Genomic DNA, 27,076 nt, shown 5'->3' on the forward strand with positions numbered 1-27,076 from the left:
TCCCTCTCAATCATCCTTATTCTTAGGTCTTCTTCTTATTCATGGGTTTCAACAAGAAGAGTGTTGGGCAAAGAGGCCCATAGTGGTTTCCATATCCTTATCCCTGTGATAACTCAGAAAATGATTATTTTCTGAGCATCTTTTCCATGTCCCTTAGGGTAGTGTGGACAAGATTGGAGGTTCCATGTTCTTTGGAACTTCTATCATGATTATATGACTGCATATATGGAACTGTGTTTGTTTACTTATTTATTTTTGTTTTGCCTAGGTGAGAGCTGAAATCATTACAACATTTTCACTGTGTGGATTTGCCAATCTTAGTTCCATAGGAATCACACTGGGAGGCTTGAGTGAGTTCATTCATTTTTTCAACTACACTATAAACCAGCCGGATCCTGGCTTCTGTACCAGGTAGTCCTGGTGCTCCAGTACAAGTTCAGACCAGATAGAGAAGCTGATGTGAAATGAGCCTTCTCAGGCATAGTTAATTTGGAGTTAAGGCAACCATGCTACCTGGGTGTGCACGGAGCCCAGACTGGGTTTATCATCTCTATTTCTGTTACTCTTTTTCCTTTCAATTGGAGGCCCAAAAGACCTATTTTGTTTTAATTTTCCTTTTGAGGAAGATAATGATATTACTTTTACTTTGCCATTAAATGGTCATAGTGCACATATAAGTAAAGATATTTTTTTATTCAGTAGCAAAGGTACTTTCTGAAATTAGGCTGCTCACCAGCTATTTTCACAGAAATGCACAAGGAACCAAAAGACAAATAAAATCATCAGATACATAAGACAGATACATAGTAAGAGCCAGTGGTGTCAAGTGTTGGACTAAAAGCTACAAATCACCAGGTGTGGGAGAAGTGATTATCTGAAGCAGACACAGATATATTTGATTGCTGAAGATATTGCTGAATGTGGGTGATGATTGGATGAAAAAATATGAGAACGTGGAATTGTCTTTGAGGGCAGGGGCAGAGAAAATGACTAGCAGATTTGAAGAGTTTGGAAGATCCAAGTTAGAAATACAGTATAAGAAATACAGCTCAGTGTGTCCATTTATTGTTACTCATATTCTGTGGTAGAATCATTCAGTTGATTTATTTGGTAGCTGATTGAACAATTTAAAGGTGAAACAATTTCCTTTTGGTTTAATTTTTCCCTCTGTTAAATATCTGTCTGTACTGTTCTAGTTCTGATTCCATATCATGGTCTGATTGTGAGATTGTGTCTGGCAGCGGAATGTGTGCATGTGACTAAGGCTTAGGTGAATGTTGCCATCCTTATCCCTCTGGCTCAAAATGGTCCCTCTAATTCTGGTCCCAGATCTCAACTAGGGAACGACCAGGCATGTGTGCCTGTCTGGAGCAAACCAGAGCTTTGCTTGACCCAGATATCTTGGGAGGGTTCTTGGAACCACTGAGGTTAGGGTCAGACAAACATTCCTTGACCCGGGGAACGTCTGAGTTAGTGAACCCTCAGAACATATACACATACTTCTTAGGGTACTGCTGGCCAGCCTCTGGTCATTAGTGGTAAAAAAAAAAAAGCTATTCATCTGCATTTGTTCTTGTGCATTCTTTAGTTGGGTCTCATAAGAAATCCTGCATTGGCTGATGAGAAAGAGATCAAGTTATTTTGTTTTGTTGTCTGCAGCATCAATGGTACCCCACCGGAAGAGTGACTTATCCAAGGTTGTGGTCAGTGCCCTCTTCACAGGAGCCTGTGTATCCCTTATCAGTGCCTGTGTGGCAGGTAGGTAATTCAGCTTAGCCTCTTGGCAGAAATCACATACCTAGATCCTGATAAGATCTCTCTCAGAGTATCAATTTAACCATCCATCTCACAGATGCATAGAAAAGGCACCCAGTCTACAATGTTCTCAGTTTACACCCAAATTATTAAGAGCCTTCAGGAACATGTATGAATCTTCCCCTTAGTATCTCTGTCTCCTTTATCCAGGAATCCTCTATGTTCCCAGAGGAGCTGAAACTGACTGTGTCTCCTTCCTAAACACAAGTTTCACCAATCGAACCTACGAGACCTATGTGTGCTGCAGACAGCTCTTTCAGAGGTGAGTGAGCATGAGGATTCCAGCCCCCTCCTCTTACATGCCATCTTCCACCCAGGAATCTTTGGGCATGGGAAGAAATGAGGTCTGAGAGTAATCATGGGAATGCTGAATAGAGTTTAAGAAGGAAGATGGGTATTTGTGGTAGTCCAGATTTATGTTCTTTTCTCTTATCTTAGTATTTATTATCTCTAGTATAGACAAGTGACAGATTTTACCTGTATTGGTGGGACACTGAAAAGTGGAAGGGCAGGGGAAGAAGAAAGGACATGTGACTTCCCTGACAAGAAGTAACTATATTTATTGTGACTGGAATATTGTAGGTGAAGACTTGGCAATGCTCTTAAGTGGCTAAAAAATTGTGGGTTTCTTCAGACAGAAATGATGACTGAAAGAGGATAAAGCTGAATCAATAAAATCATAATGCATTCATATAGCATAAAAATGAGTCTGTTTACCAATTTCTGGGATATTATATCAGTAGTTTTCTGGTTCCTCATGTAAGAAGCATGAAAGTCACCACTCCATTCTAACAAGTTAAAAACTAAACAATCTGAGAAAGCAATAATTTGTAGATTCATATGAGAGGTGAGGACCCAGGGCAAACCACTGTCCCCGATATTGGACAGAGAGGGGAACACAGGGAGTCATGATTACTGGAACAGAAACTCGTGAGTGGGAACTGCTGTGGAAACCTGTGCAGGGGTAGGAAAACTTGAAACTGTAATTGCTGGAGACATAGTGAGGACAAGTCTGAATGTTTAAAAACTTGGGAGTAGGGCAGTCATGGGGGACATACCACGCTTTTGTGTTTTACCTCCAGGAGATAAACCAGGTTCAGAATAGTTCCTTTTCCCCTTCCCTTGTGCTTCTGGCTGGGTGAGGGGGAAAAGGGAACCATTTTAAAATACACCAGAATGCATTGAGTTGTTTGTTTGTTTGTTTGTTTGTTTTTGGTGGACCTGTGCTTTTGATTATTTTAGGTAAGTACCAGGAGTAGAAACACTGGGTGCTGAAGTAGATAAATGTGTGATGAAATATATGCCATTGGAAAGCTGGTCTGTAGAGCAGAACTGTGTGGTCAAATAGATTCACTTTATCTGGTGCTCCATTTGAGTCTTAGTTTTCTATGAGTTCTCTTCTCTTTTTGACTTTAAGTTTTCAATTGCAGATGGCATGCAAAATTATATTACTTTCAGGTGTACAACCCAGTGATTAGACATTATATAACTTACTAAGAGATCATCCTGATAAATCTCACACCCATCAGACACCATAAAATTATAACAGTATTGTCTATATTCCCTATTCTGCATTTTACATCCCTGTAACCACCAATTTGTACTTCTTAATCTCTTCACCTTTTTCACCCATAACCCTAACACCCTCCCATATGGCAACTGTCAAAATGTTTTCTGTATCTAAGATTCTGTTTCTCTTCTGCTTGTTTATTTTGTTTTTAGATTCAATCATTGATAGATATGCATTTACTGCCATTTTATTACTCATATTTTTACCTTTTTTCTTCTTAAAGAAGACCCTTTAACATCTTCTATAATACTTGTTTGGTGGTGATGAACTCCTTTAGTTTCTTCTTCTCTGGGAAGCTCTTTTTTTGACCTTCAATTCTAAATGATAGCTTTGCTGCATAGAGTAATCTTGATTATAGGTCATTGCTTTTCATGGCTTTGAATATTTCTTACCAATCCTTTCTGGCCTGCAAAATTTCTGTTGAGAAATCTCTGTCTTATGGGAGCTCCTTTGTAAGTAACTAACTGCTTTTCTCTAGCTGCTTTTAAGATTCTCTCTTTGTCTTTAACTTTGTGCATTTTAATTATGATGTGTCTTTGTGTAGGTGTTTTTTGGGTTCTCCTTGTTTGGGACTCTGTGCTTCCTGGAGTTGGATGTCTATTTTCTTCACCAGATTAGGGAAGTGTTCTGTCATTATTTTTTCCATATAGGTGTTTAATTCCTGGCTCTTTCACTTCTTCTGACAACCTCATGATGCAAATGTTGGTCACTTGAAGTTGTCCTAAAGGCTTTTTATGCTATACTCATTTTTTTGGATTCTTTTTTGTTTTTGTTGTTCTAACTGGGTGTTGTCTGTTTCATTGTCCTCCAAATCTCAGATTTGATCTTCTGCTTCATCTACTCCACTGTTGATTCCTTACAATGCAGTCTTTATTTTAGTTAATGTATTCTTCATTTCTGGCTGATTATTTTTTATGTTTTCTAGTTCCATTTTTATGTTTCCTCTTTGTTGAAGTTCTAAGTTCATCTACTTTTCCTTTAAGTTCACTGGGCATTTTTATAACCAGTGTTTTGAGCTCTGCATTTAATAGATTGCTTGCCTCCATTTTGTTTAGTTTTTTTCCTAGAGTTTTGTTCTGTTTTTCAATTGGGACATATTTTTTTGTCTCCTCATTTTGGCAGCCCCCTGTGTTTGTTTCTACATAGTAGGTAGAGCTGCAAGTTGCCCGGGCTTGGTAGAGTGGCTTTATGTAGTAGGTGTCCTGTAAGGTCCAGGGGCACAGCATATCTGTTTACATGAGCTGGGAACTTCAGGTTCAACTCCCCCATTCCTTGTGTGGGCTGTGTACACCCTCATGTTGTAGTTGAGCCTTGATTGCTGTTGGCACATCAGTGGGAGGCACTTACCACCAGGCTGATTGGCTGCAAGGACTGGCTGCAACCATCATAGAGAACCATCTGTTCAGGCCCCACTCCATGGACCGGTACTTACTTCAGCAGGGCTTTGGTGTCTGCTGAGTTCACCCCTTGAGTGTCTAACTTGTGGGTGTGGTTGGGTGGTGCTTTAATGTGGTCTGAAGCTGTTCATGGTTTTGCTGGCTTGGGGGACTCTGGGAGGTGTAGGCCAAGGTCAGCTGCTGCCTGTGCTCTGCCTGGGGCCACCCACCATGAGCTACAAAGCAATCTGCAGATGGCTGCTACTTTTACTGGGCTTGGAGATGTCCCAGAAGGGCCAAGCTGCAAACTAAGTCCAGCTGCCACTAGTGCTATGTCTGGGGTCACTTAGTGAGAGGTACAAGGCATGCTGAAGCCATATGCTTCTTGTTTGAGAGATTTTAGGAAAGTCTGAAGCATGAACCAAGGTAGGCCATTTGTAAAAAAGTCACTGGGAGAGCTTGATTGGGCCCAAAAGTTGGGTGGGGTAGGGTCTCAGAGAATCACCAGGGTGGGGATAACAATGTGAGCCGGGTTGATGGAGTCTTACATATGGCACCGGCCTACAAGTTCTGTGTGTGTGTGTGTGTGTGTGTGTGTGTGTGTGTGTGTGGCAGGGGGTGGTTCAGAAAAGTAACAATGGACTCTTCCAACTCTGTGAGCTGTTCTGTCCAGGAGTAAGCTGCTCCTTCAGTTCTCACTCTGATGCCAGACAATTTAGTTTTTCCCCCTATGTCTCTTGTGCCTTTTGAGCTGCTGCTACAGCTGCCCCAGTGCTGTAGCTCAGAGCCAGTGAGTCTGAGTATATACATGCACTGGCCATTTAAGAGGAACACCTGGGACTCCAGCTGTCCTTAGTCTCACTCAGCCACAATTCCCACTGCCAGATGTTATAGGGTCTACTCTTTCTGGTCCTGGAACTCTGAGCTGGAGGGCCTGGTGTGGGGCTAGGACCCCTCACTCCTCAAAGGAGACCTCTGCAGCTGAGATTGTCCTCCCAAATTTTATCCACCACACATGGGTGTGGGTTGAGCCCTTTCCATATCTCTGTCCCTCCTACCAGTCTCAATGTGGCTTCTTCTTTATATTCTTAGTTCTAGGACTTCTGTTCAGCTGGATTTCAGGTGGATCTGAAAGATGGTTGTTCTGTAGTTTAGTTGTAATTTTGATGTGGTTATAGGAAGATGTGAGTACTGTGTTTACTTATGTTACAATCTTGATAGGAAGATTGTGTTGTTTTTGTTTTTTTTCTTTTAACAAGAACTGCCCTCAGGGGCAACTAGTTAACCACAGTAAAACCAGGTAGGGTATTTTCAGAGCCTAACTGACCTGGGAGGAGGGAAATACCCAACTTCAGCCCATGCTAGCCATCCTATCCCACTTAGCAAGGAGGAAAAAACTTGAGAAAAATTTATGAAGTTCATAGTCCTCACTAAAAGATTGAGACCTAAAGAGGTACAGGCTCACTAAAATATTAAGACCTAGTCATAGCACTATAGCATACTTCCCCTTCTCCCATATCTTATTACCACATCACATTACTAAAAGCCTATTTACAGTGGTTTCTTTTATGTGTACAACATGTCTGGCTATCAAAAAGAAATGCCAAGACACACTAAAAGGCAAAATATATGATCTGAAAAGACAGCACAAGGATCAGAACTAAACATGGTAAGGATGTTGGAATTAATCAAGTTGGGAATTTTAAACAACTATGATTAATATGCTAAGGACTCTAATGAGTAAAGTAGACAGCATGTAAGAACAGAGGGGCAATATAAGCAGAGATGTAGGAATCCTAAGAAAGAACCAAGGAGAAATTTTACAGACCAAAAAGTGCTGTAACAGAATGAAGGATGCTTATTAGTAGACTAGACACAGCTGAGGAAAGAATCTTTGAGCTTGAAGATATATCAATAGAAACCACCAACTCTGAAAAGCAAAGATAAACAAAGACTGAAACAAACAAAAACAGAATAGAAGATCCAAGGACTGTGTTATAACTACAAATACCAGGAGAAGAGTAAAGGAATAGAAAAAACAATAATGACCTAGTATTTCCTCAAATGAATGTCAGACATCAAGCCACAGATCCAGGAACCTCAGAGAATACCAAGCATGAAAAATACCAAGAAAACTACACCTTAGCATGTTTTCAAATTACAGAAAAACAGAGGTAGAGAAAAATACTGAAGAAGCCAGTAGGAAAAAAAGATCATATATCATTAAGCTAAAAGAAGTAGTTATAGGATACACAGAAAGAAAGAATTGAGGAACTAGAATGTTTGGTTCTGCCAAAGCAAAAGACATGTGTAGTAGGGATATGTGGGAAAATGAAGAGAGTTCTGAAGACAATGAAAAGAGTTCTTAGAGATGAGGCTAAAATATCTTAAAATGCTTTGTACTAAATGCTAAGTAATATAGATTTTGACTTACAGAATTCTGAACATTGGCATAAATTTTTTTAAAGATCATTCTTATAGACTTTAATTGTCAGGGAGACCAATAAACCCATTGGTGTAATAGTCTAAGTGAGAAATGGTGGCAGCTGATACTAAGTGTTTATGAGGATAAAGATGCACTAGACCAAGGAGAATTAATAGGATTTGTCATTGTTAGATAGGAGGGAAGAATAGGCTAAAAAAAGGAAAGGAGCCTCAAGTACTCTCTCCTTTCTGGCTTGTTCAAATGCATCTAATGGGGGCCATTATTTCACCGAGAGAGGATTAGTTCCGAGAATTGGAATAAAAGGGAAAGATTGTAGCTTAGTTTAATTCAGTTGGATATATTGACTTGGAGGTGCCTGTGGATCCTCCATGTGAAGCTACTCACAAGCTGAATTGGGTCTGAGGTTCAGGAGAGAAATCAAAGCTGGGGATGTATTTGGAAGTTAAGTTAGTGATCTATCTGTTCACCATATAGGTAGGTGTTCGGGTGCTAGCTGCATAACAGGTTTCTATGCCAAGTTAACAGATTATTACCCTCTTTATTTGGACATTTACATCAGAGTAGGCAACCAACATCTGTTTTTAAAAAATAATCTTTTTAATATACTATTAAAGGTGAGTTAGAAGCTGGATAGATTGGCATAGATTTGATTCCTATGTTCTTGTGGCAGTTCAATAGATTTCATTATGTAAGCATAATCTAAAGTAAATGAAAAAAGTGAAAACTGCTAATTTTTGTTTAAAGATGAGTTGTGTTTCCATCACTGAAATTCACTGAAAAATTAATAGAATACTCTTTCCTGCTCACTTCTGCTTCTAAAGCTGCAATTGACTCTTTGTCTGTAGTTACTTATTGAGTGTCAATAGCATTTAGAATCTGAAAGAGATCTTGTTTTTTTTCCAATTTATTTATACTAAATAAGACTTGGGTGACTCCAGACTGAGATGGCAATATAAGAGGCTCCAGAATTTCCCCTCTCCCAGCTACACTGAATATACAGCTGCCTAGAAATCCTCTCTGAGAGAAGTAGAAACTAGCTGAGTGACTCCTACACATTGGGTAACTGAGAAAATACCCACATTGAATTGGGTAGAAAAGGCTAAGACAAAATCTTACCATAAACCCCAGCCCTGGCATAGCACTCTGCAATTGAGGGAAATCCCAGAGGAGTGAAGGGTTTGACTGCACATATAGGGCACAAACTTTTTAAAAAAATTATATGTTATTGTTTATGTTATTCCAGTTATCCAAATTTTTACCTCTTACACACCCTTCACCTAGATTCCCCCCTTAGGCAATCCCCACAATGTTATCCATGTCCGTGGGTCATGCATATATGTTTTTTGGCTACTCTATTCCCTATCCTGTCCTTTACACCCCTATGACTCTTCTGTAACTACCAATTTGTACTTCTGATTCCCTTTACCATTTTTGTTCATTCCTCTGACCCCACTCCCACCTAGCAACCATCAAAATGTTCTCTATGTCTTTAATTCTGTTTCTGTTCTGCTTGTTCATTTATTTTGTTCTTTAGATTCAATTGTTGATAGATATGTATTTATTACCATTTCATTACTCATATTTTTAATCATTTTCTTCTTAAAGGAGATGCTTTAACATTTCATATGATATTGGTTTGGTGATGATAAACTCCTTTACCTTCTTTTTGTCTGGGAAGCTCTTTATCTGTCCTTTGATTCTAAATAATAGCTTTGCTGGGTAAAGTATCCTTGGGTATAGGTTCTTGCTTTTCGTCACATTGAATATTTCTTGCCAGTTACTTCTAGCCTGAAAAGTTTCTTATGATAAATCAGCTGACAGTTTTATGGGAGCTCCCTTGTAGGTAACTAACTGCTTTTCTCTTGCTGCTTTTAAGATTCTCTCTGCCTTCAACCTTTGGCATTTCAATTATGAGCCTCTTTGGGTTCATCCTATTTGTGACTGTGTGCTTTCTGGATTTGTATGTATATTTCCTTCACCTCTAAGGAAGTTTTCTGTCATTATTTTTTCACATAGGTGTTCAATTCCTTGCTCTGTCTCTACTCCTTCCTGCACCCCCATGATGCAGATGTTGGTGCACTTGAAGTCATCCCAGAGGCTCCTTACACTATCCTCATTTTTAAAAATTTTTTTTCCTTCTTGCTGTTCTGATATTTTTTACTTCCTTATATTCCAAATTGCTGATTTGATTCTTGGCTTTATCCAGTCTACTGTTGTTTCCCTGTAAATTGTTCTTTATTTCATTTAGTGTAGTGCTTGTTTATGACTGGATCTTTTTTATGCTGTTGAGTTCCTCACTAAGTTCATTAAGCATCCTTATAATCTGTGTTTTGAACCCTGCATCTAGTAGATTGCTTGTCTCCATTTTTGTTTAGTTCTTTTTCTGGAGTTTTGTTATGTTCTTTAATTTGGGCTATGTTTCTTTGTCTCCTCGTTTTGGCAGCCTCCTTGTGTTTGTTTCTATATATTTGGTAGAGCTGCTACATCTTCCAGGCTTGGTAGAGTGGCCTAATATAGTACATGCCCTGTAGGGTCTATTGCTATAGCCTACTCTATTACCCAAGCTGGATACTCAGGGTGCCCCCACTGAAGGGCTGTGTATACCCTCCTAATGTAGTTGAGCCTTGATTGCTGTTGGTATGTTCAAGGTCAGCCACCCCATGTTCTGTCCAGGTTCACACAGCAAAAGCTACAAAGCAGTCTACAGTTGGCTGCTACAGTTGTGGTCGGCTTGGAAGCACGCAGGTGAGGCCACATTGTGAAACAGCTCACAAGAGCTGCTGCTAGTTCTGGGCCTGGGGCAACTTATTGAGAGGGTATGGGGCTTGCTGAAACTAGATGCTGCTTTTTTGAGAGAATTTAGGAAAATCTGAAGCATGAGCCAAGATAAGTTATTTGTATGGAAAGGCCACTAGAAACAGCTTGGGTGGGCCTGAAAGTTGGATGGGATGGGCCCTCAAGGAATCCCAGGGTGGGGCAAACAGTGATAGCCAGGTTGATGGAGACTCATATATGGTGCCCATTTTCTGGCTCTGTGACTGTGTTGGAGGAGGGATCAGTAAAAGAACAATAGCCTCTGCCAGCATGTCTGTCTGGGAGAAAGGTGTTCCCCCAGCACAACTACATCATCATCTGGAATGGGTACCAAATTTTAAGGCTCCAACTTGAGGGACAGACTTCCCAAACACCTAGCTCTGAAAACATACAGGGCTTGGATTCCTGAGTCTCATAGGTTTATAGCAAACAACAAGTAGTTCCTAACAGGCAATGAACACTCACTGTTCCTATCCCACAAGACTCAGTGCATAGGGAACAGGAAAAATTGTTCATTTCCCAACCTTTCTCAGGAAAGGGTTTGACAGCCTACTTTCCAAATTGCTGCCAGGGCTTCTGGCTTTTAATTACCATGCATCTAAGTGTTGACTACAATCCTCCCCAGAGCACTTCCCCCATCTTCTCCCCTAGGCTCACTTCAATGATAAAACCAGGTTATCAGCATTTCTTTGGAAAGAGCTTGTACAACTGCCTGTGCCACAGTTTCCATGGTGCTGCCCAAGAGACAAGTCCCCAGATCACCTGGCTCTGATAGCCAATGTGGCTTGCATTCATGAGTCCCATAGGTCTGTAGCAGATAAAAAGAGGCTGTTGTTAATGGGTGTGTGTGAGAGAGAGCATTCTCCTTAGCTATATCCTCAGGGCTTAGTGCATCGGAAAGAGGCCAAAACATCCCTCTCCCTGTCATTCCTGGAAGGGGATTGACTACACACTTTAAAAGCCACTGACTAAAGGTCCAGCTTCCAAGTAGCATGCATCTAGGGGGATGATTGTGATCTTCCTTGGAGCCTACTCTCTCCCTCTAGCTCACTCCAACAATAAAACGAAGTTGCCCCTATTTTTTGGCTGCTACCAAAGAGACAGGCTCCCAAAACACCTAGCTCTGATAGTAATTTGAGCTTGCATTCATAAAAGCAGTAGGAAATATAGCAAACAGAGATGCAGTTTTTAAACAAGCGTAGAAGCACCCCATGTAGCTATACACCCAGGTTCAGTGCAGAGGGAATAGGCAAAAATACCCACTTTCAAGTTTCTCTGTAAACGGTGTTTGACTGCATACTTTCCCAGCTGGTACCTGAGGATCTAGCTTCTAATCAGCCTGCATTTAGGTGCTGCCTGCAAACCTCTCCTTTGGGACACTAACAAGACCTACATGCAAACACATAAATACCATATTTTGCCATGTATAATGCATACTTTTTTGCCCAAATATTTGAGGGAAAAATAAGGATGCACATTGTAAATGGGTGGTACTAGTTTCATATCTATATAAATGTTTTTAATTCTTTTGTTTATGCTTATGCATTAAAGTATAACTCTAGAAAGCAATGACAATATCTGTATGCAAACTAATACCCTGGAATACAATAATTGGTTTTGTTGAACTTATAATCAACTTGCAATGAATAGAGTTTTGCCAACAATTGAGCTAAATGAAAGGAAGAGCAATGTATTGTTATCCACAGAGTGAGATAGATGATGTCAATTGTTTATTCACTTGATAAGATAGGTGATGCTGACTTTATTACCATAGGGTGAACAGTGCAACATTTCTCTTCATACACTTTAGGCAGGAGAAATTATTGGGAAGTCCCTTGGAAAATTTCAAAATCGTTTTCACACACTGCAAGCTTTAAGCTAAAATTTATTAAATATGCTAAAAAGCATGGCAGCAGAGCTGCTGAGAGACATTGGACCTCATCGCATAGAGAGTGTCATCAGATTGTGGAGACAATAGGAAGAAAAGCTTCTTTAGATGCCAAGATGGAAGAAGGCAATGTAAGGGTAACCTCCACAGTGGCCAGAGGTGGAGCAGGAGATGAAGACTTGGATTCTGAAGAAGATCTCTGGGATCTCTGTTTCAACCAAGATGATACAAGAAAAAGATAAAAAGGCCCTGGCTGGTGTGGATTGAGTGCCAGCGTGTGATGGCCAAAACGTTGCTGGTTCTACTCCCAGTCAGGGCACATGCCTGGGTCACAGGCCAGGCTTTCAGTTGGGGGTGTGTGATCTCTCACACACTTAGGTGTTTCTCCCTCCCTTTCTCTAATTTTTTAAAAGAAAAAGGTAAACGGATTGCATGAGAATAAAACATTGATGCTTTCTCAGGGACACCTAAATGGCGCTTTAACTTTATGAAGAGGGATGGTTTGAGTATGAGGACATGAATGAAATTTGTCCAAAAACTCCCAGCAGCCTATGAGAATCAAGTTTTGGAATTTCATTCTCATGTTATCAATCTTCAAAAGACTTACAACTTGGAGCTGTCCCAAACTGCCAATATGGACGAGGTCCCACTCATGTTTGATGTGTCATCCGACAGAACTGTGGACGTCAAAGGAGCAAACATGGTGTCTGTTAAAACTAGTGGTCATGAGAAAACACATTTCACTGTTGTTCAAGCCTGTTGTGCAGATGGGACAAAGCTACTTACCACCTATGATCATCTTTAAAAGAAAAACTTTCCTTACCACATGATCTCATTCTTTTAAGTGGAACATAATTAACAAAACAAACAAGAGAGCAAAATAGAACCAGAGACATGGAAATAAAGAACAAGCTCACAGTGACCAGAGGGGAGAGGGGAAAGGAATAATGGGGGAAAGAAGGGGAAGGGTCAAGTCAAGGATCATGTATAAAGGACCCATGGACAAAGACAACAAGAGAGATGATTGAAGTGGAAGGAGGCAGGTGGGTAGGGTAGGGGAGAGTAATGGGGGGAAAATGGGAACAACTGTAACTGAACAACAATAAGAAAAAAAAAACATTTCCGAAAGAAAAGATTCCAAGTGGAGTTACTGTCCACGTGCAATGAAAAAGGATGGATAAATGAAGAAGGCATGAAAATCTGGTTTAACAAAGTCTGGTCATAAAGGCCTAGACGATTAGTTTAAAAATCAGCTTTGCTTGTTTTTGATCACTTCAAAGCCCATGTTATACAAAATGCAAAAGCAATTGCAGGAGACTTGAAAACCCAAATTGTTGTGATACCTGGTGGGCTAACCAGCCAACTGCAGCCTCTTGATGTGTCAGTAAACAAACTCTTTAAGGCCCTAGTGAAGAAAGAATGGATGTTGTGGATGCAGTCAGCTGGTAATGATTTAACACCTACAGGTAGAACCAAGAAAGCATCCATTACCCAGGTTAGTGATTGTATCCTAAGATCATGGAACAGTTTCAAGAAAGAAGTGGTTGTCAAATTGTTTAAAAAATGTGGCATCAGCAATGCTACAGATAGAATTGAGGATGATGAAATTTCCTGGGATGAGAAAAGTGACTCTTCAGAAGACACTGATAATGTAGAAATTGAAGAAGATGATACTTCTGATATTGACAGTGACAAAGAGTTCTTGGTTTCCTATGATTTGTAAATATCATAAATTTGTTACTGGTACATAAAATTTTTTGTGCCTTGTTTCTATTCTTGTGTTTTGTAATTATTTGTTACATAAAATTTCTTGTACCATAATATGTTCAAAAGTAAATGCTAAAATTCCTTTATAATATAAAAACAAGTATGTGAATATAAGTAAATAAAAATTGAATTAAAAATTAAAATGAAAGATTTTTTTCTTGAAAGTTTGGGCCAAAAACATGGGTGTGCATTATGCATGGCAGAATATGGTAAATTGTTAAAAGTTAAAAACAAGGAAATAATCTTAAAAACAGTATGAGAAAAGTAACTTGTTATGTACAAGGGGACCCCCATAAGAATATCAGCAGATTTTTCAGCAGAAACCTTGCAGTTAAGAAGGGAGTGGGAAGATATAGTCAAAAGAAAAAACTTCCAACCAAAAATACATGACCAGGCAGAGTTGTCTTTCAGAAGTGGAGAAGCAGTGTTTTCCAATCAAAAGCTGAAGGAATTCATCACCACTAGACCAGCCTTATAAGAAACAGACAGCAATACAATAATAGTAGAGTACTTTAATACTCTCCTTTACTAGTGGATAGATCATATAAATGGAAAATCAATAAAAAACATTGGTTTTAAGTACATGTTGTACCAGATAGACCTACCATTCATTTACAGAACAATCCACCCAACACCAGAATATACATTCTTCTCAAGTACACCTGAAAATTATCTGATAAATTACATGTTAGGCAACACAACAAGTCTTAATAAATTTAGAAAGTTTGAACTCATATCAAGCACTTTTCCAACCACAATAGTATGAACTAGAAATCAATTACAAGAACATACTGGTGAATTCACAATATGTGGAGATTAAACAACATGTTCCTAAACAATGGGTCAAAGAAATCAAAAGAGAAATTAAAAAATATCTTGAGCCCTGGCTGGCGTAGCTCAGTGGATTGAGCGTGGGCTGCGAACCAAAGTGTCACAGGTTCAATTCCCAATCAGGGCACATGCCTGGGTTGCAGGCCATGGCCCCCAGCAACCGCACATTGATGTTTCTCTCTCTCTTTCTTTCTCCCTCCCTTCCCTCTCTAAAAAATAAATAAATAAAATCTTAAAAAAAATAAAAGTTTCAATGCTTTAAAAAAATATCTTGACAAGGAAAAGCATTGTAACTATGTGAGGTGATGGGTGTTAACTAAACCTATTTTGGTAATCACTTCATAAAGAGACATAAATCATTATGTTGCACACTTTATACAATGTTATATATCAATTATATTTCAATACAACTAGAAAAAACTTGAAAAATACTTGAGATAAATGAAAAAATGGAAACACAACATACCAAAATTTATGAGATTCAGCAAAAGCTGTTCTAATAGGTAAGTTTTAGTGATCAACACCTACATTAAGAAAAAAATAAAGATCTGAAATAAACAAGCTAATTTCACATCCAAAGAACTAGAAAAAAACTAAGCCTAAAGTTAGTAGAAGGAAAGAAAAAGCAATGATCACAGCATAAATAAATAAAATAGAGACAAAAAATGCAACAGAAAAAAATTTATGAAACTTGTTTTTTATATTTTTTTTGAGAAAACAAACCTTTAGCTAAGATTAGAAAAGGAAGACTGAAATAAATAAAATGAGAAATGGAAGAGAAGATATTATAATGGAACACAGAAATACTAATAAGGGTCATAAGAAACTACAGTTGACTCTTTTTGTTTTAAATTTTTAAAAAATATTTTATTTCTTTTTAGAGAGAAGGGAAGAGATAGAAAAAGAGAGGGAGAGAAACATCAATGTGTGGTTGCCTCTCATATGCCCCCTACTAGGGACCTGGCCTGGAACCCAGGCATGTGCCCTAACTGGGAATTGAACCTATGACCCTTTGGTTCACAGGCCAATGCTCAATCCACTGAGCTACACCAGCCAGGGCTACAGTTGACTCTTGATCATGGATTTGAACTGTGTGTATCCATTTACACATGAATTTTTTTCACTGAAGATCAATTGATCCATACAGTTCAAGCCCAAGTTGTTCAAGGGTCAACTCCGTGAATGAGAATCCACGTACACAGAGGGCTGAGTATAGTTATATGTGGATTTTTGACTGTACAGGAGGTTGGCACTTTTCAATATTGTTCAAGGGTCAGTTGTAGTATTAACAATTATACCCCCAAAATTAGATAACTGAGAATAAATGGATAAATTCCTAGAAACATACAACCCACCAAGATTGAATCATGAAATAGAAAATCTGAACACACTGATTACTGCTGAAGACATGGAATTAGTAATCAAAACCTCTAACAAAAAAGAAAGAAAGAAAGAAAGAAAGAAAGAAAGAAAGAAAGAAAGAAAGAAAGAGAAAAAAGCCCAGGACCAGATGGCTTTACTGGGGAATTCTACCAAAAAGCCAAAGAAGAATTAATATCAGTTTTCTCAAATTACTCCAAAAAATATAAGAGGACTGAACATTTCCAGATTCATTTTATGAGGCCAGCATTATCCTGATACCAAAGTCAGATCGTGACATTAAAAGAAGAGAAAATTATAGGCTAATATTTTGATGAATATTTATGCAAAAACTCTCAACAAAATGTTAGCAAACCAAGTTCAACAATACATTAAAATGATCATCTATCATGATAAGTGGAATTTATTCCTGGGATGCTAGGATGTTTCAACATACACAAATCAATACATGTGATAAACCATTTTAACAAAGGTTATAAATCATATGATCATCACAATAGATGCAGAAAAAAGCATTTGACGAAATTCAACATTGCTTCATGATAAAAAAAAAAACCTCCTCAATAAATTGGAGTAGAAGGAATGCACTTCAGCATAATAAAGGTCATATAGAGGGTGGAGCAAAAGTAGGTTTATAGTTGTTCATATGGAAAATAATACAATAATGAATAAATAATAATAAAAGGATAAACTGTGTTTTGCATACTCACAACAGTAAACCTACTTTTGCCCCAGCTGTATGACAAGCCCACAGATAACATCATACTCAATGTTAGAAAGTTTAATGCTTTTCCTGTAAAATCAGGATGTCTTGTATAAGACAAGGATAAATACTCTCACTACTTTTATTCAACATAGAGCAATTATGCAAAAAATAAATAAATAAAAGGCACCCAAATCAGAAAAAAATGTAAAATTGTCTCTGCAGATGACACAATCTTACATTTAAAAACCCCGAAGACTCCACCAAAAATCTGTTAGAACTAATAAACAAATTCAGTAAGTTACAGGATACATAATCAATATACAAAACTCAGTTGTGTTTCTATACATTAACAATGAACTATTGGAAAGGGAAATTAAATAAACAATCTTATTTATAATATCACCAAAAATTAAATGCTTAGGAAAAAATTAAATGAAGGAAATGAAAGATCTGTATACTGAAAAGTATGAAACATTGATGAAAGAAATTGAAGACCCAAATAAATGGAAAGATGTCTCATGTTCCCGGATTAGAAGAATTCATATTATTAAAAGGCCCATACTGCCCAAAGAAATCTACAGTGTCTGTTCCAAAACCCCAATGGTATTTTTCATTGAAATAGAACAAACAATCCTAAAATTCACATGGAATCACAAAAGACTCTGAATAGCCAGAGCAATCTTGAGAAAGAAGAAACAAAGCTGGAGGCATCACACTTCCTGATTTCAAGCTATATTACAAATCTATAGTAATCAAAACAGAATGGTATTTGCATAAAAACAAACACATAGATCAATGGAACAGAAGGCAGCCCATAAGTAAACCTATGGATAAATGGTCAATTAGTTTTCAATAAAGGAGCCAAGACACAATGGGGAAAAGATAGTCTCTTCAATAAGTGGTGTTGGGAAAACTATATCCACATGCAAAAGAATAAAACTGGATGGATCCCTATCTTACACCAGGCACAAAATCAACTCAAAATGGTTTAAGATTTGAACGTAAGATTTGAAACTTTAAAACTCATAGAAGAAAACATAGGCAGTAAACTCCCTGACATTTGTCTTGGCAATGATTTTTTTAATTTGACACCAAAAGCAAAGGCAATAAAAACAAAAACAAACACGTGAAACTTCATCAGACTAAAAAGCTTCTGCACAGGAAAAAAATCAAAACAAAACAAAACCCCAAGAAACCATTAACAAATTTTTAAAAATCAACCTATAGATTGGAAGAAAATATCTGTGAACCACATGTCCAATAAAGGATTAACGTCCAAACTATGCAAGCAACTTATAGGAACTTATACAACTAAATAGCAAAAATAAAAAATTAAAAAATCCTATTTTAAAAATGGGCAGAGGAACTGAGTAGACATTTTTTCAAAGAAATTCAAATAGTCAACAATCACATGAAAATGTGCTTGACATCACTAATTAATATACAAATACAAATCAAAATCACAATGATATCACCTTACACCTGTTAGTATGGCTATTATTAAAAAGACAAGCGATGAATACTGGCAAGGATATGGAGAAAATAAAACCTTATCCACAGTTGGTGGGAATGTGATATGGTACAGACACTATGGAAAACAGCATGGAGGTTTCTGAAGAAATTAAAAATAGAACTACCACATGACCCAGCAATCCCACTTGTGGGTATACATCCAAATGAAATGATATCGGTATCTGTACTTCCATGTTCATTGCAGCACTATTCAAGTGGCCATGGTATGAAAACAACATGTGCATCCACTGACAGATGAATGGATAAAGAAAATGAGGTATATATATGAGGTCTGTCCAGAAGGTATCTAGCCATGTAATATAAAAAAAATAGTGTCATTTATTGAAGAAGATACAAGATACAAGAAACATTGTACATAGGACAATGACACCTCAGTCCCCTTCAAATTAGGCAACTTGGGACCTTACACAGTTCTCCCAATTGCCATCAGCTGCCCCATCGTGTTTTCCTGAATCTCATTGACAGTCTGAAATCTCTTCCCTTCCAAAGGTGATTTGAGTTTTGGGGAAAGCCAGACGTCACAGGGCTCCAGATCTAGGCTGTAGTGGGGCTGAGTCACCTGGGTGATTTAATATTTTGCCAAAAAACTTTGCATGAGATGTGATGCATGAGTGGGTGTGCTGTCATGACAAAGCTGACAATCACCAGTTGCCCATAGCTGTGGAGTTCTGAATGATCTGAATAGTTTCTGCAGAGGAACATTCAAGCTTAACACAAAATATGATGCAGATTCATTGCTCTACTTGCTCAGTCATTTTGAATGTAATGGCCACACAGTACACATGCTCACCCTACTGGTGTCTACCGCCCCCACTGACTAGTATACTGAAGTTATCATTGTTCACACATGCACATTCCAGTCCACTCTCTTTGGCTACCAGGTTACATTGATTTCGCACAAACTGTTCTCATTATATTAGCAATGGCTGGACTTTTTCTGGACAAGAGTTTGTTTATATATATATATATATATAATCCTTATATCCTTATAAAAGGTTAAACATATGTTATTTATCCTTATAAAAGAAGGATATCCTGGTATTTGCCATGACAGTAAGCAAAGCAAAATAAGACTGACAAAGACAAATACTGCATGGCTTCACTTATATGGAGAATCAAAAAAATTTTTTAAAAGTCAAACTCATAGAAACGGAGTAGAATGGTGGTTGCTTGGTACTGGGTGAAGCAGGGGGTGGAACTAAAGAAAGGCTAGTATAAAGGTATTATTTTGGGCATGAATGAGAAACTATGAACTTAATTCTGTTCTATTTAATTGGTCATTGTGATTGGATCCCTTTACAGGTCTTTATTTTTGGTTTTTAGTTGCTTGGTAGAACTTATCAATATGTCTTGTTGCATTTTTTTAAATCTGACCCACTGTGTATCTCTCTGGATTTTCATTACAGCACTTCTCTGAATGGCACCAATGCTTCTTTTTCTGGTCCATGGGACAATAAAGAATTCAGTGCCATAGCCCTTGCTAACTGCTGTGATTTCTACATCAATGCTGTATGTGCCTAAGGCCAGCTCATTTTTGTAAGTCTTGATCTTGACAGATTTTTGATGGTAAAGGTATTTATGTATTCAAGAATTTCTACTCTACAACTAACTCACCATGATCTTTAACAGTAAATGTAAAAATTTCATTTTGGTTCATTGTATGCCAATGATGAAAGTCAGCATTTGTCCTTCCATTATTTGGCTAAGCAAAATAAATTCTTTATGGGTTCTGTTTGAGTTTATATGTGAAATAATAAATATTACCATACCAAAAAATTCTTGCAAATCTTGCTTCTAGTTGTCATCTTAAAAATTATGTGATGCAGTCTGCTATAAATGTGATTTGGTATATAATATGTACTGTGGTGAAAAGCTGTATTTTTTGGAATTCTGTGGATGAGCTAGGTTTATGGTACTAAAGGTACAAATGGAAGTTATATGAATATTTAATAACAAGTTTTTTCTGGTTGTCACACATGCAAACTCCTTAACATTACATAGTAAACAAAAAGTATTTCCTGTGTGCACACTTGGAAGGAATGTCTATTTCTTAAAGACCCTTACTTTGTTTTAGTTTTCTGCTTTAGGATCAGCTTTGCTGCATGTTTACAGGGAACCCTTTAAAACAGTGGTTTTCAGTGAGATGTAGGTCAGTTTTGCCTCCCAGGGGACATTGAGCAATGTCTTGAGACATTATTAGTCATCACACATCGGGAGGTGGGGGGATGCTACTGACATCTGCTGGGTAGAGGCCAGGATTACTGCTAAACATTGTACAATGCACAGGTCAGCCTCCATAACAAAGAATTCTCTGGCCCCACATGTCAACAGTGCAAAGATTGAAACACTCTGATTTAAATGTTTAATGTATTTCTTATATCTAATATTATTTATAATATTAATAATATTATAGCCTTAAGGAAGAGTTTCAAAAGGTTGCATGAATGTCTTCTTTACATTAATTCATTGGAACTAACAACTTTTTGGTTTTTTGTTGTTTTTTCCAATGTCCATAAATAGTTTCATTGGCACCCCACCATGCCCATTCATTTACCTACAATTCGTGGCTACTTTTGGCCATGATGAAGTTGCTGGGATAGAGACTATGCAAAGCTGCAAACATTTACCATCTGGTTCTTTACAGGAAACCTACCATAGAAGATGAAGCCCTGGATTCTAAAATAAGGCCTTAGACTCCTGTGGCAGTGTCTGGGCCTCTCTCTAGCCATCTCTTTCTTTTGGCTCTTCCCACTTGGCTCTTGCCTTTGGCTACGAGCTCCCGACTCTTTTGGTTGTCCCACATCTCATGTCCAGGAGAATTTGTCTCCTTTGGTTCTAACAGAACTTGTTGTGGTAGGTATGATGAGATCACTACTCTCCCTCTCCATGTTAAAACAAGGAAATTCAGGTAGAATGATTAAGTAGAGTTGCCTTTGTTTACAGAGCTAACAAGGACCTAAGCCAGCCTACTGTAGTGAAAGGATGTGATTTAATAAGGCTTTCTATTATCTGGGTGAATTCTAGCTTTCTAATCTGTTTCTTCTCCTGTCTCATGCCACCCATCCATGTATGTAATTACCACACAGATTTCCCTAAGAAATCTATACCTGAGTGCCTTTGAAAAAGGCATATGACCTCTTGGAGCCTCTATGCTCACAGTTATACAAATCAAATTAATAATGTCTTCATTAGAGGTTTGTGGAGATTAAATGTCTTGATGCTAAAGCACCTGGAATATAGAAATGCTTAAGGAATGTTCTCCTCTCTCCATGGTTCCCTATCTTTCTTTTTCATATATCCCAACTTAAAGCCCAATACTTTCTGCATAACTCTACTACATATTTCTTTGCAGCTTCGATGGTGCCTGGCTCCATGGCCTGTCCATGTCCCACTCCTTTCCTGGGACCAAACACAGTTCCAGAAGGGTGGAGCCAGGAGCTGGAATAGGTCTGGCTGGTAGTTTTTGGGGGTGGCCTGAGCCATCTAGACAGGTGCCCCATGCCATGTTTCAGGTACATGTCCAAAGACCAGAACTGAAAAAGCCAAACCTGTATTCAGGTAATGATGATGTCGATCTGGAAACAGGGACAATGAGGTCATCTAATGGTTCTAATGCAAAGATCAGATTCTTCTGATAAACATTTATCATCAACAAAAAGAGCATGATTTAGGAAATTTATTACAAACCACCCATGTTACAGCTTACATTTTTTATTAGACTGATTACCTTCACCAGTTTTACTTTTAAAAACTTAACATTTGCTCCAGAAAAGCAAAATACATATTTTGAAAGCCCCAAATTCACGTTCTTCCATCTCAAGGCTCCTGTGTATTACATTTGTCAGGACACAGATTTACCTCGACGATAAAAATTCTTTCCATATATTTTAAGCAGGAATCAAAACAGAATATTGAAGCTGTTTTGTCACATAGAACAGCGGTTTTTTGGTTGAAGTCATATTTCCATTTGTCAAGGGCTGCTGTTCCCTCGAGGGAAGTAAACACTGTTTGCAGCATTGAAGGTCTCACAAAGCAAAAATGGAGCAGGGAGCCCTCTTTTCCATGGTGACAAGACAAAGATTTGAATTATTCATTAAATGAAGGATATTTATTTATGGTTAACCTCACTCAGAAGATGATGTAGCATATTTCCCAAAGAAAATATTATCCGTCAGATATTTGACATTTGAGAGCTCATGTATTTACTGTTTCAGAAGCAAATCTATGACTCTGTAAATAGGAAAAGTATCCCTCAACTACATAGCTACAATTTATATAACAAAAAACAATATTAATTTACTTCTTTAGAGGATTTCATAGACAACTTGAATGTTTAAAAGAATATTTTAAGGTGGGTAGGCAATGGAAGGCATTATCACTAGTCATATTTTTATAAAGGCAAAATACTCAGCTTCATTGCATAGCTGTATGCCCCCCACTGGTGGCCACAACTATTGTGAATTTGTTGCAGAACTATTTGGCTGCCTGGCTGGGCCTCTGGGGCTGTGGATGGACCACACAGCCCATGGCACTGTTGAATCACTGAGATGTGTCTGGCTCAGTATCAGAGTGCTGACTGAGTCTAGTGGTGCTTAACAAAGCCTTAGAAGGGGTGGAGAAAATGCTTCTAAACAGCCTCATCATATAATAATCATACAGAATTTTATGTAATTATTATTACTAATAATAGCTAACATTTGCTGAGTACTTCCTAATGCCAGGCACTGTGAGGTATCCTATAGTCATAAAGCCACAGGCCCTGCTGCCATCTTGCCCCCACAAACAGAGGGGTCCCCACATGTAATACTGACTTGGAGGAAGGACTGAAGCACATGCAAAATTGCCAGAATGGAATTCAGAGGCTCTGGCTTCCCAAGAAGCTACCTGGAGGGGCTAGGTAATATAATCTGCAAGTGTAGGGGAATTAATGTCTGCTGGGAGGGTACACCTTAGGCAATGAGAGACAGAGACAGACAGAAGCGGGATTGCTCACTTCTCTTCCTATGTGATAGTTGGTTGTGAGAGGCAGTAACTTTTTTAGTAATCTCTGGAGATACCCTGGAAGATCTAGCAACCATCTTTGTTTGCAATGAAGCTATGGCCATCTTGGCAACACATCTCTCATGTTTGTTTTCACTTTTTTCCTGCATCACTTCCTTTTCCCTCACACTTTCTTCCTGGAATTCCATCCATTATGTAGGATGGAATCAAGCATTAGTACATAATCTTTCACTTCAAGCTTTATTTTCTTAGGACCCTCAGTTAAAAAAATGCTGGTACCAAAGGTGGTCTTTAAAAGCAGCCCTTTGCCCTGGCCAGATAGCTGAGTTGGTTAGAATGTCATCCCGATATGCCAAGGTTGTGGGTTCAGTCCCCAGTCAGGATACATACAAGTATCAACCAATGAATGCATAAATAAGTGGAACAATGAATCAATGTTTCTCTCTCTCTGAAAAAAAAATCAGTAATAAAAAAAGAGTAGACCCTCAAAATAGGGTTTTGGAATTGGATAACTCACCTATCTGAAGGCAAAGGAAAGTTTTTCCTCATGGTTAAGTAGAATAATACATAACCCCTGCTCTGTAGTGGCATGCATTGTAGTTACTAAAGCTCTCATCTATGGTTAATTGGGATGAGGTGCAGGTGGAAGATAAGGCATTGGGATACCGAGCGGATGCTGTACATGAGTGGTATGGGAGAAATGGTAATAATAAGAATTGGGGAATAAAATGGTTGCTTTTGACTGCATCTTGCAAGCCTTGCAAGAAGAAAACAATGGTTCAAAGCAGCCAGTTGCCGATTTAGGAACACTATGAAAGCCATTGGACTTCTATGGCAGCCATAAAGAAGACCCCCATCTCTTGTAGTGGTAAATTAGACACTGTTGAAAATTGGGTTCTGGATCCAGAGTGGCAGAGCCACAAAGGAGATTGAATGCATAGCTTCAGCAGGTCTTCCACATCAAAGTCTTTTCCAGATAGGAAAAAATGTGAGATCTTAAGACCTGGGCAAGAAATATGTGGGTGCAGGAGCCTGAGAACCTTAAGCTCACAATTGTCCCTAAATTATCTTGACCAGGAGAAGCTGTTCATTTCCCCTTGACAGGAAAATAGACTTCCTTTGCCTGGAGACCATATATGAACTCACCTGAAATAGATTAATTGAAAGATAACTCTTGTTTCCTGAAAGACGTACCTCCATCACCCTTTTTTACCTACAGCCTGATAACCAATGGAAGAGCTCTGCATAGCCTGAGCAGGGAAGTATAGGTCCTGCTCCAAAATGAGTTAGCCTACAAAAGAACTGTAGGACCTGTGAATATGTGGGGATCAGAATAATGTAAGGAGGAGTGTGAGAAAAGTCAAACAGAGACTCAAATCTGAAGAGACTTCAGTTCTAGGTAAGATAAAAATAATCTCTGATGTTACATTCTCTTGAAGTTGTAGGTTGTAGTAAGATAACCCAGGAGTGAATCTCCCAACTAAACTGTGTTTAAATTTGTAATATTTCACTGATTCAATAATTCCATAGGAGGGTGTCTTTATTGATCTCCAAGTGTGTTCACGAGTTGGAATTTTAGAGAACCCGTGGGAACAGGACCATTTTGGTAAGCCACATGCATGTATTGCTATGCATGAGGACTATCATCGTTTTGACTAATAAAGTGATCTGCACAAGGGCTTTCATTGTTTTGGTGGGAGTGTGGGGCAGGTGCACCAGTGATGGAGAGTAAGAGAAAAAGGAGATAACAAAAATGGGAGATAGAATGGGACTTATCCATCAGCTAAAACCAATGGTCTTATTATGAGTTTCTTTGAAAAGAAGGTTTAGTTTTAGAAAGGTAAAAAGCTTTGTATTTATACACACACACAAAAAACGTTCAGACTCTGGGATTATTTACTATATTCCAATACTCAAGGAAAAAATGTAGCTACAGAGCTGGGGAACAGGACATTTTATCTTTCCCTTTCTCCTCTGCCTCTGTGTGGTTTTGGGACCCCAAATACTCCAGGTGATCCCATCATAACTCTAAGTGACTATTGTGTCTAGAGGAATGACAATCTCACAGAGGGCACTGGTAGTAGAAGTGATAGCCAAACCTCTCAACAAGGTAGCTTGAACCAGAGAACTCAAGACACTTGGGAACACTCACCAAAAATTAGATGAGACTTTGGTACTAGATGCTGAGGTCCCAAGGTATGACAAACCAAGTAATGATCCTACAAAGATGTCTATGTTCTAATCCCTGGGATTTGCGAATGTTACCTCACATGGCAGAAGGGACTTTGCAGATGTGGTTAAAGGTAAGAACCTTGGGAGGGGGAGATCATCCTGGATTATCCCAGTGAGCCCAACATAATCAAATGAGTCCTTAAGAGTGGACCTTTCCTGGCTGTGTTCAGAAACAAAGAGATAAAACAACAGAAGAGTCAAAGAGATTCTACTTTGCTGGATTGTAGATGGAGGAAGAGGGCACAAAGCAAGGAATCTGAGTGGCCTAGAAGCTGGAAAGGGTAAGAAAAGGGGTTGTCTCCTAGAGAGACAAGAAAGGAACGTAGCCCTGCTGACACCTGGGTGTTAGCGCAATTAGGCTTGTGTTGCACTTCTGACCTACAGGCTTGTAAGATAATCAGTTGTGTTGTCTCAAGCTGCTACATTTGTGGTATTTTATTATGGCAGCAAAAGAAAATAATACGCATGACCATTAATGTAGTGGATAACAGATCTCATAATTTGGGATTAATGTCAATATATGATGACAGGCATAAATCCTTAGGTCCTGAGCAGGACAATGCAAAATAAATATATAGCTAGACACATTGTAGTGAAACTTCTGATCTCCAAGTACAAGAACAAATTTTCAGTGGAAGAGGGAAACATTCAGTGGAATGACAAATTAACTGTGAAGATGCAACAAGTAGCCTGACAGTAAACTTATCAGCATAATTAGAGACTAAAATATAATGGAATAAATTCTTCAAAGTACTGAGGAAAATAATGGTCAATCTAGAATTCTATCTTTTGCTAAGCTGAAAGAGAGCTAAACCTATTTTCAGACAAAGGAAGACTGAGAACTTTCCATTCATATACTCCTGAAAGAATTAATAGATGGTGTACTTCAGGAAGGTGAAAATTCTATCTCATTTACTAATGCTCTTTTATGAATGGAGTCTCTCTTGGGAGAGCTCAAAAGAAAGGCTAAGGGGTCAGGTGACATATGGCTTATAAACATAAAGAAAAGCATTCAATTTTATAATAGGAAATATGCTTCTTCTATATTCATTACATACTGTTGAAAAATATTCTTAAAATGCTGGCTTGGAGGATGACAAATTATTAGCCAGTCCAGGCAGATGCTATCAGGACCCTATTCATGAGGATGCACAATGTGAGTGTCACATTATTAGAGGTGATAAAAATTGACTTTTTGGGAATACTCAGAGAGAGATTAAAAAAGGGGAGGATCTGGAAGGTGATTGATTTTTTGCTGACTTCCCTCTCCATTTTATTTACTTTTTATTTTCAAAAATTAAATGCATAAAAGAGACTCCATTCTGACCATTTTAACAGATACAAGAAATGTCCTCCCATAGTACATAATTAGATAACTGGACAAAATATATGAAATGACTGTTTTCGGACATTACATAATAGTCAGTAAAGGACTGTGACCTCTGAGATAGTGGAGGCAAGAAAATGGGCCCTAACTCAATCTTGTGTTAACATTGTGCTACCCAGAAAAGAGTTACATCCTTTGTGGCAAGCTCCTTGCAGAAGTAGGGCTCACTTGCTGTCTCCACTTCCTCACCTTCCATTTACCCGATAACCAAGAACATTTTAATTGTCATCACAACCACTAATAAAGTGGTTTTAATGATATAATAAAATGCTTTCACTAAAATGATCAATAAAAGCCTAATTGTTAGATACTATGTGCACACATTTACCA

General features: G+C 38.3%; 1 protein-coding gene across 4 annotated transcripts in view; it reads left to right on the forward strand.

The window, feature by feature from the left end:
• The window catches only part of SLC28A2 (solute carrier family 28 member 2), a 35,759-nt gene extending 15,883 nt beyond the window's left edge, over positions 1–19,876 (forward strand). For 2 of the 4 annotated variants that reach the window (XM_045823229.1, XM_045823228.1), the window contains 4 exons: positions 269–350; positions 1,660–1,758; positions 1,966–2,077; positions 19,533–19,876. In XM_045823229.1, the coding sequence (XP_045679185.1) occupies positions 269–350; positions 1,660–1,758; positions 1,966–2,077; positions 19,533–19,647 (408 nt within the window). In that variant the 3' untranslated portion in view covers positions 19,648–19,876. Of the gene's footprint in view, positions 1–268; positions 351–1,659; positions 1,759–1,965; positions 2,078–11,831; positions 11,924–18,310; positions 18,383–19,532 lie in introns of those variants that run through there. The other 2 variants (XM_045823231.1, XM_045823230.1) reach the window with 2 other exon arrangements.
• Positions 19,877–27,076: the final 7,200 nt, after the last annotated feature.

Source organism: Phyllostomus hastatus, unplaced genomic scaffold (genome assembly GCF_019186645.2).
Source record: "Phyllostomus hastatus isolate PE091 unplaced genomic scaffold, TTU_PhHast_1.1 phas_scaffold_501, whole genome shotgun sequence".
Classification (NCBI taxonomy): domain Eukaryota; kingdom Metazoa; phylum Chordata; class Mammalia; order Chiroptera; family Phyllostomidae; genus Phyllostomus; species Phyllostomus hastatus.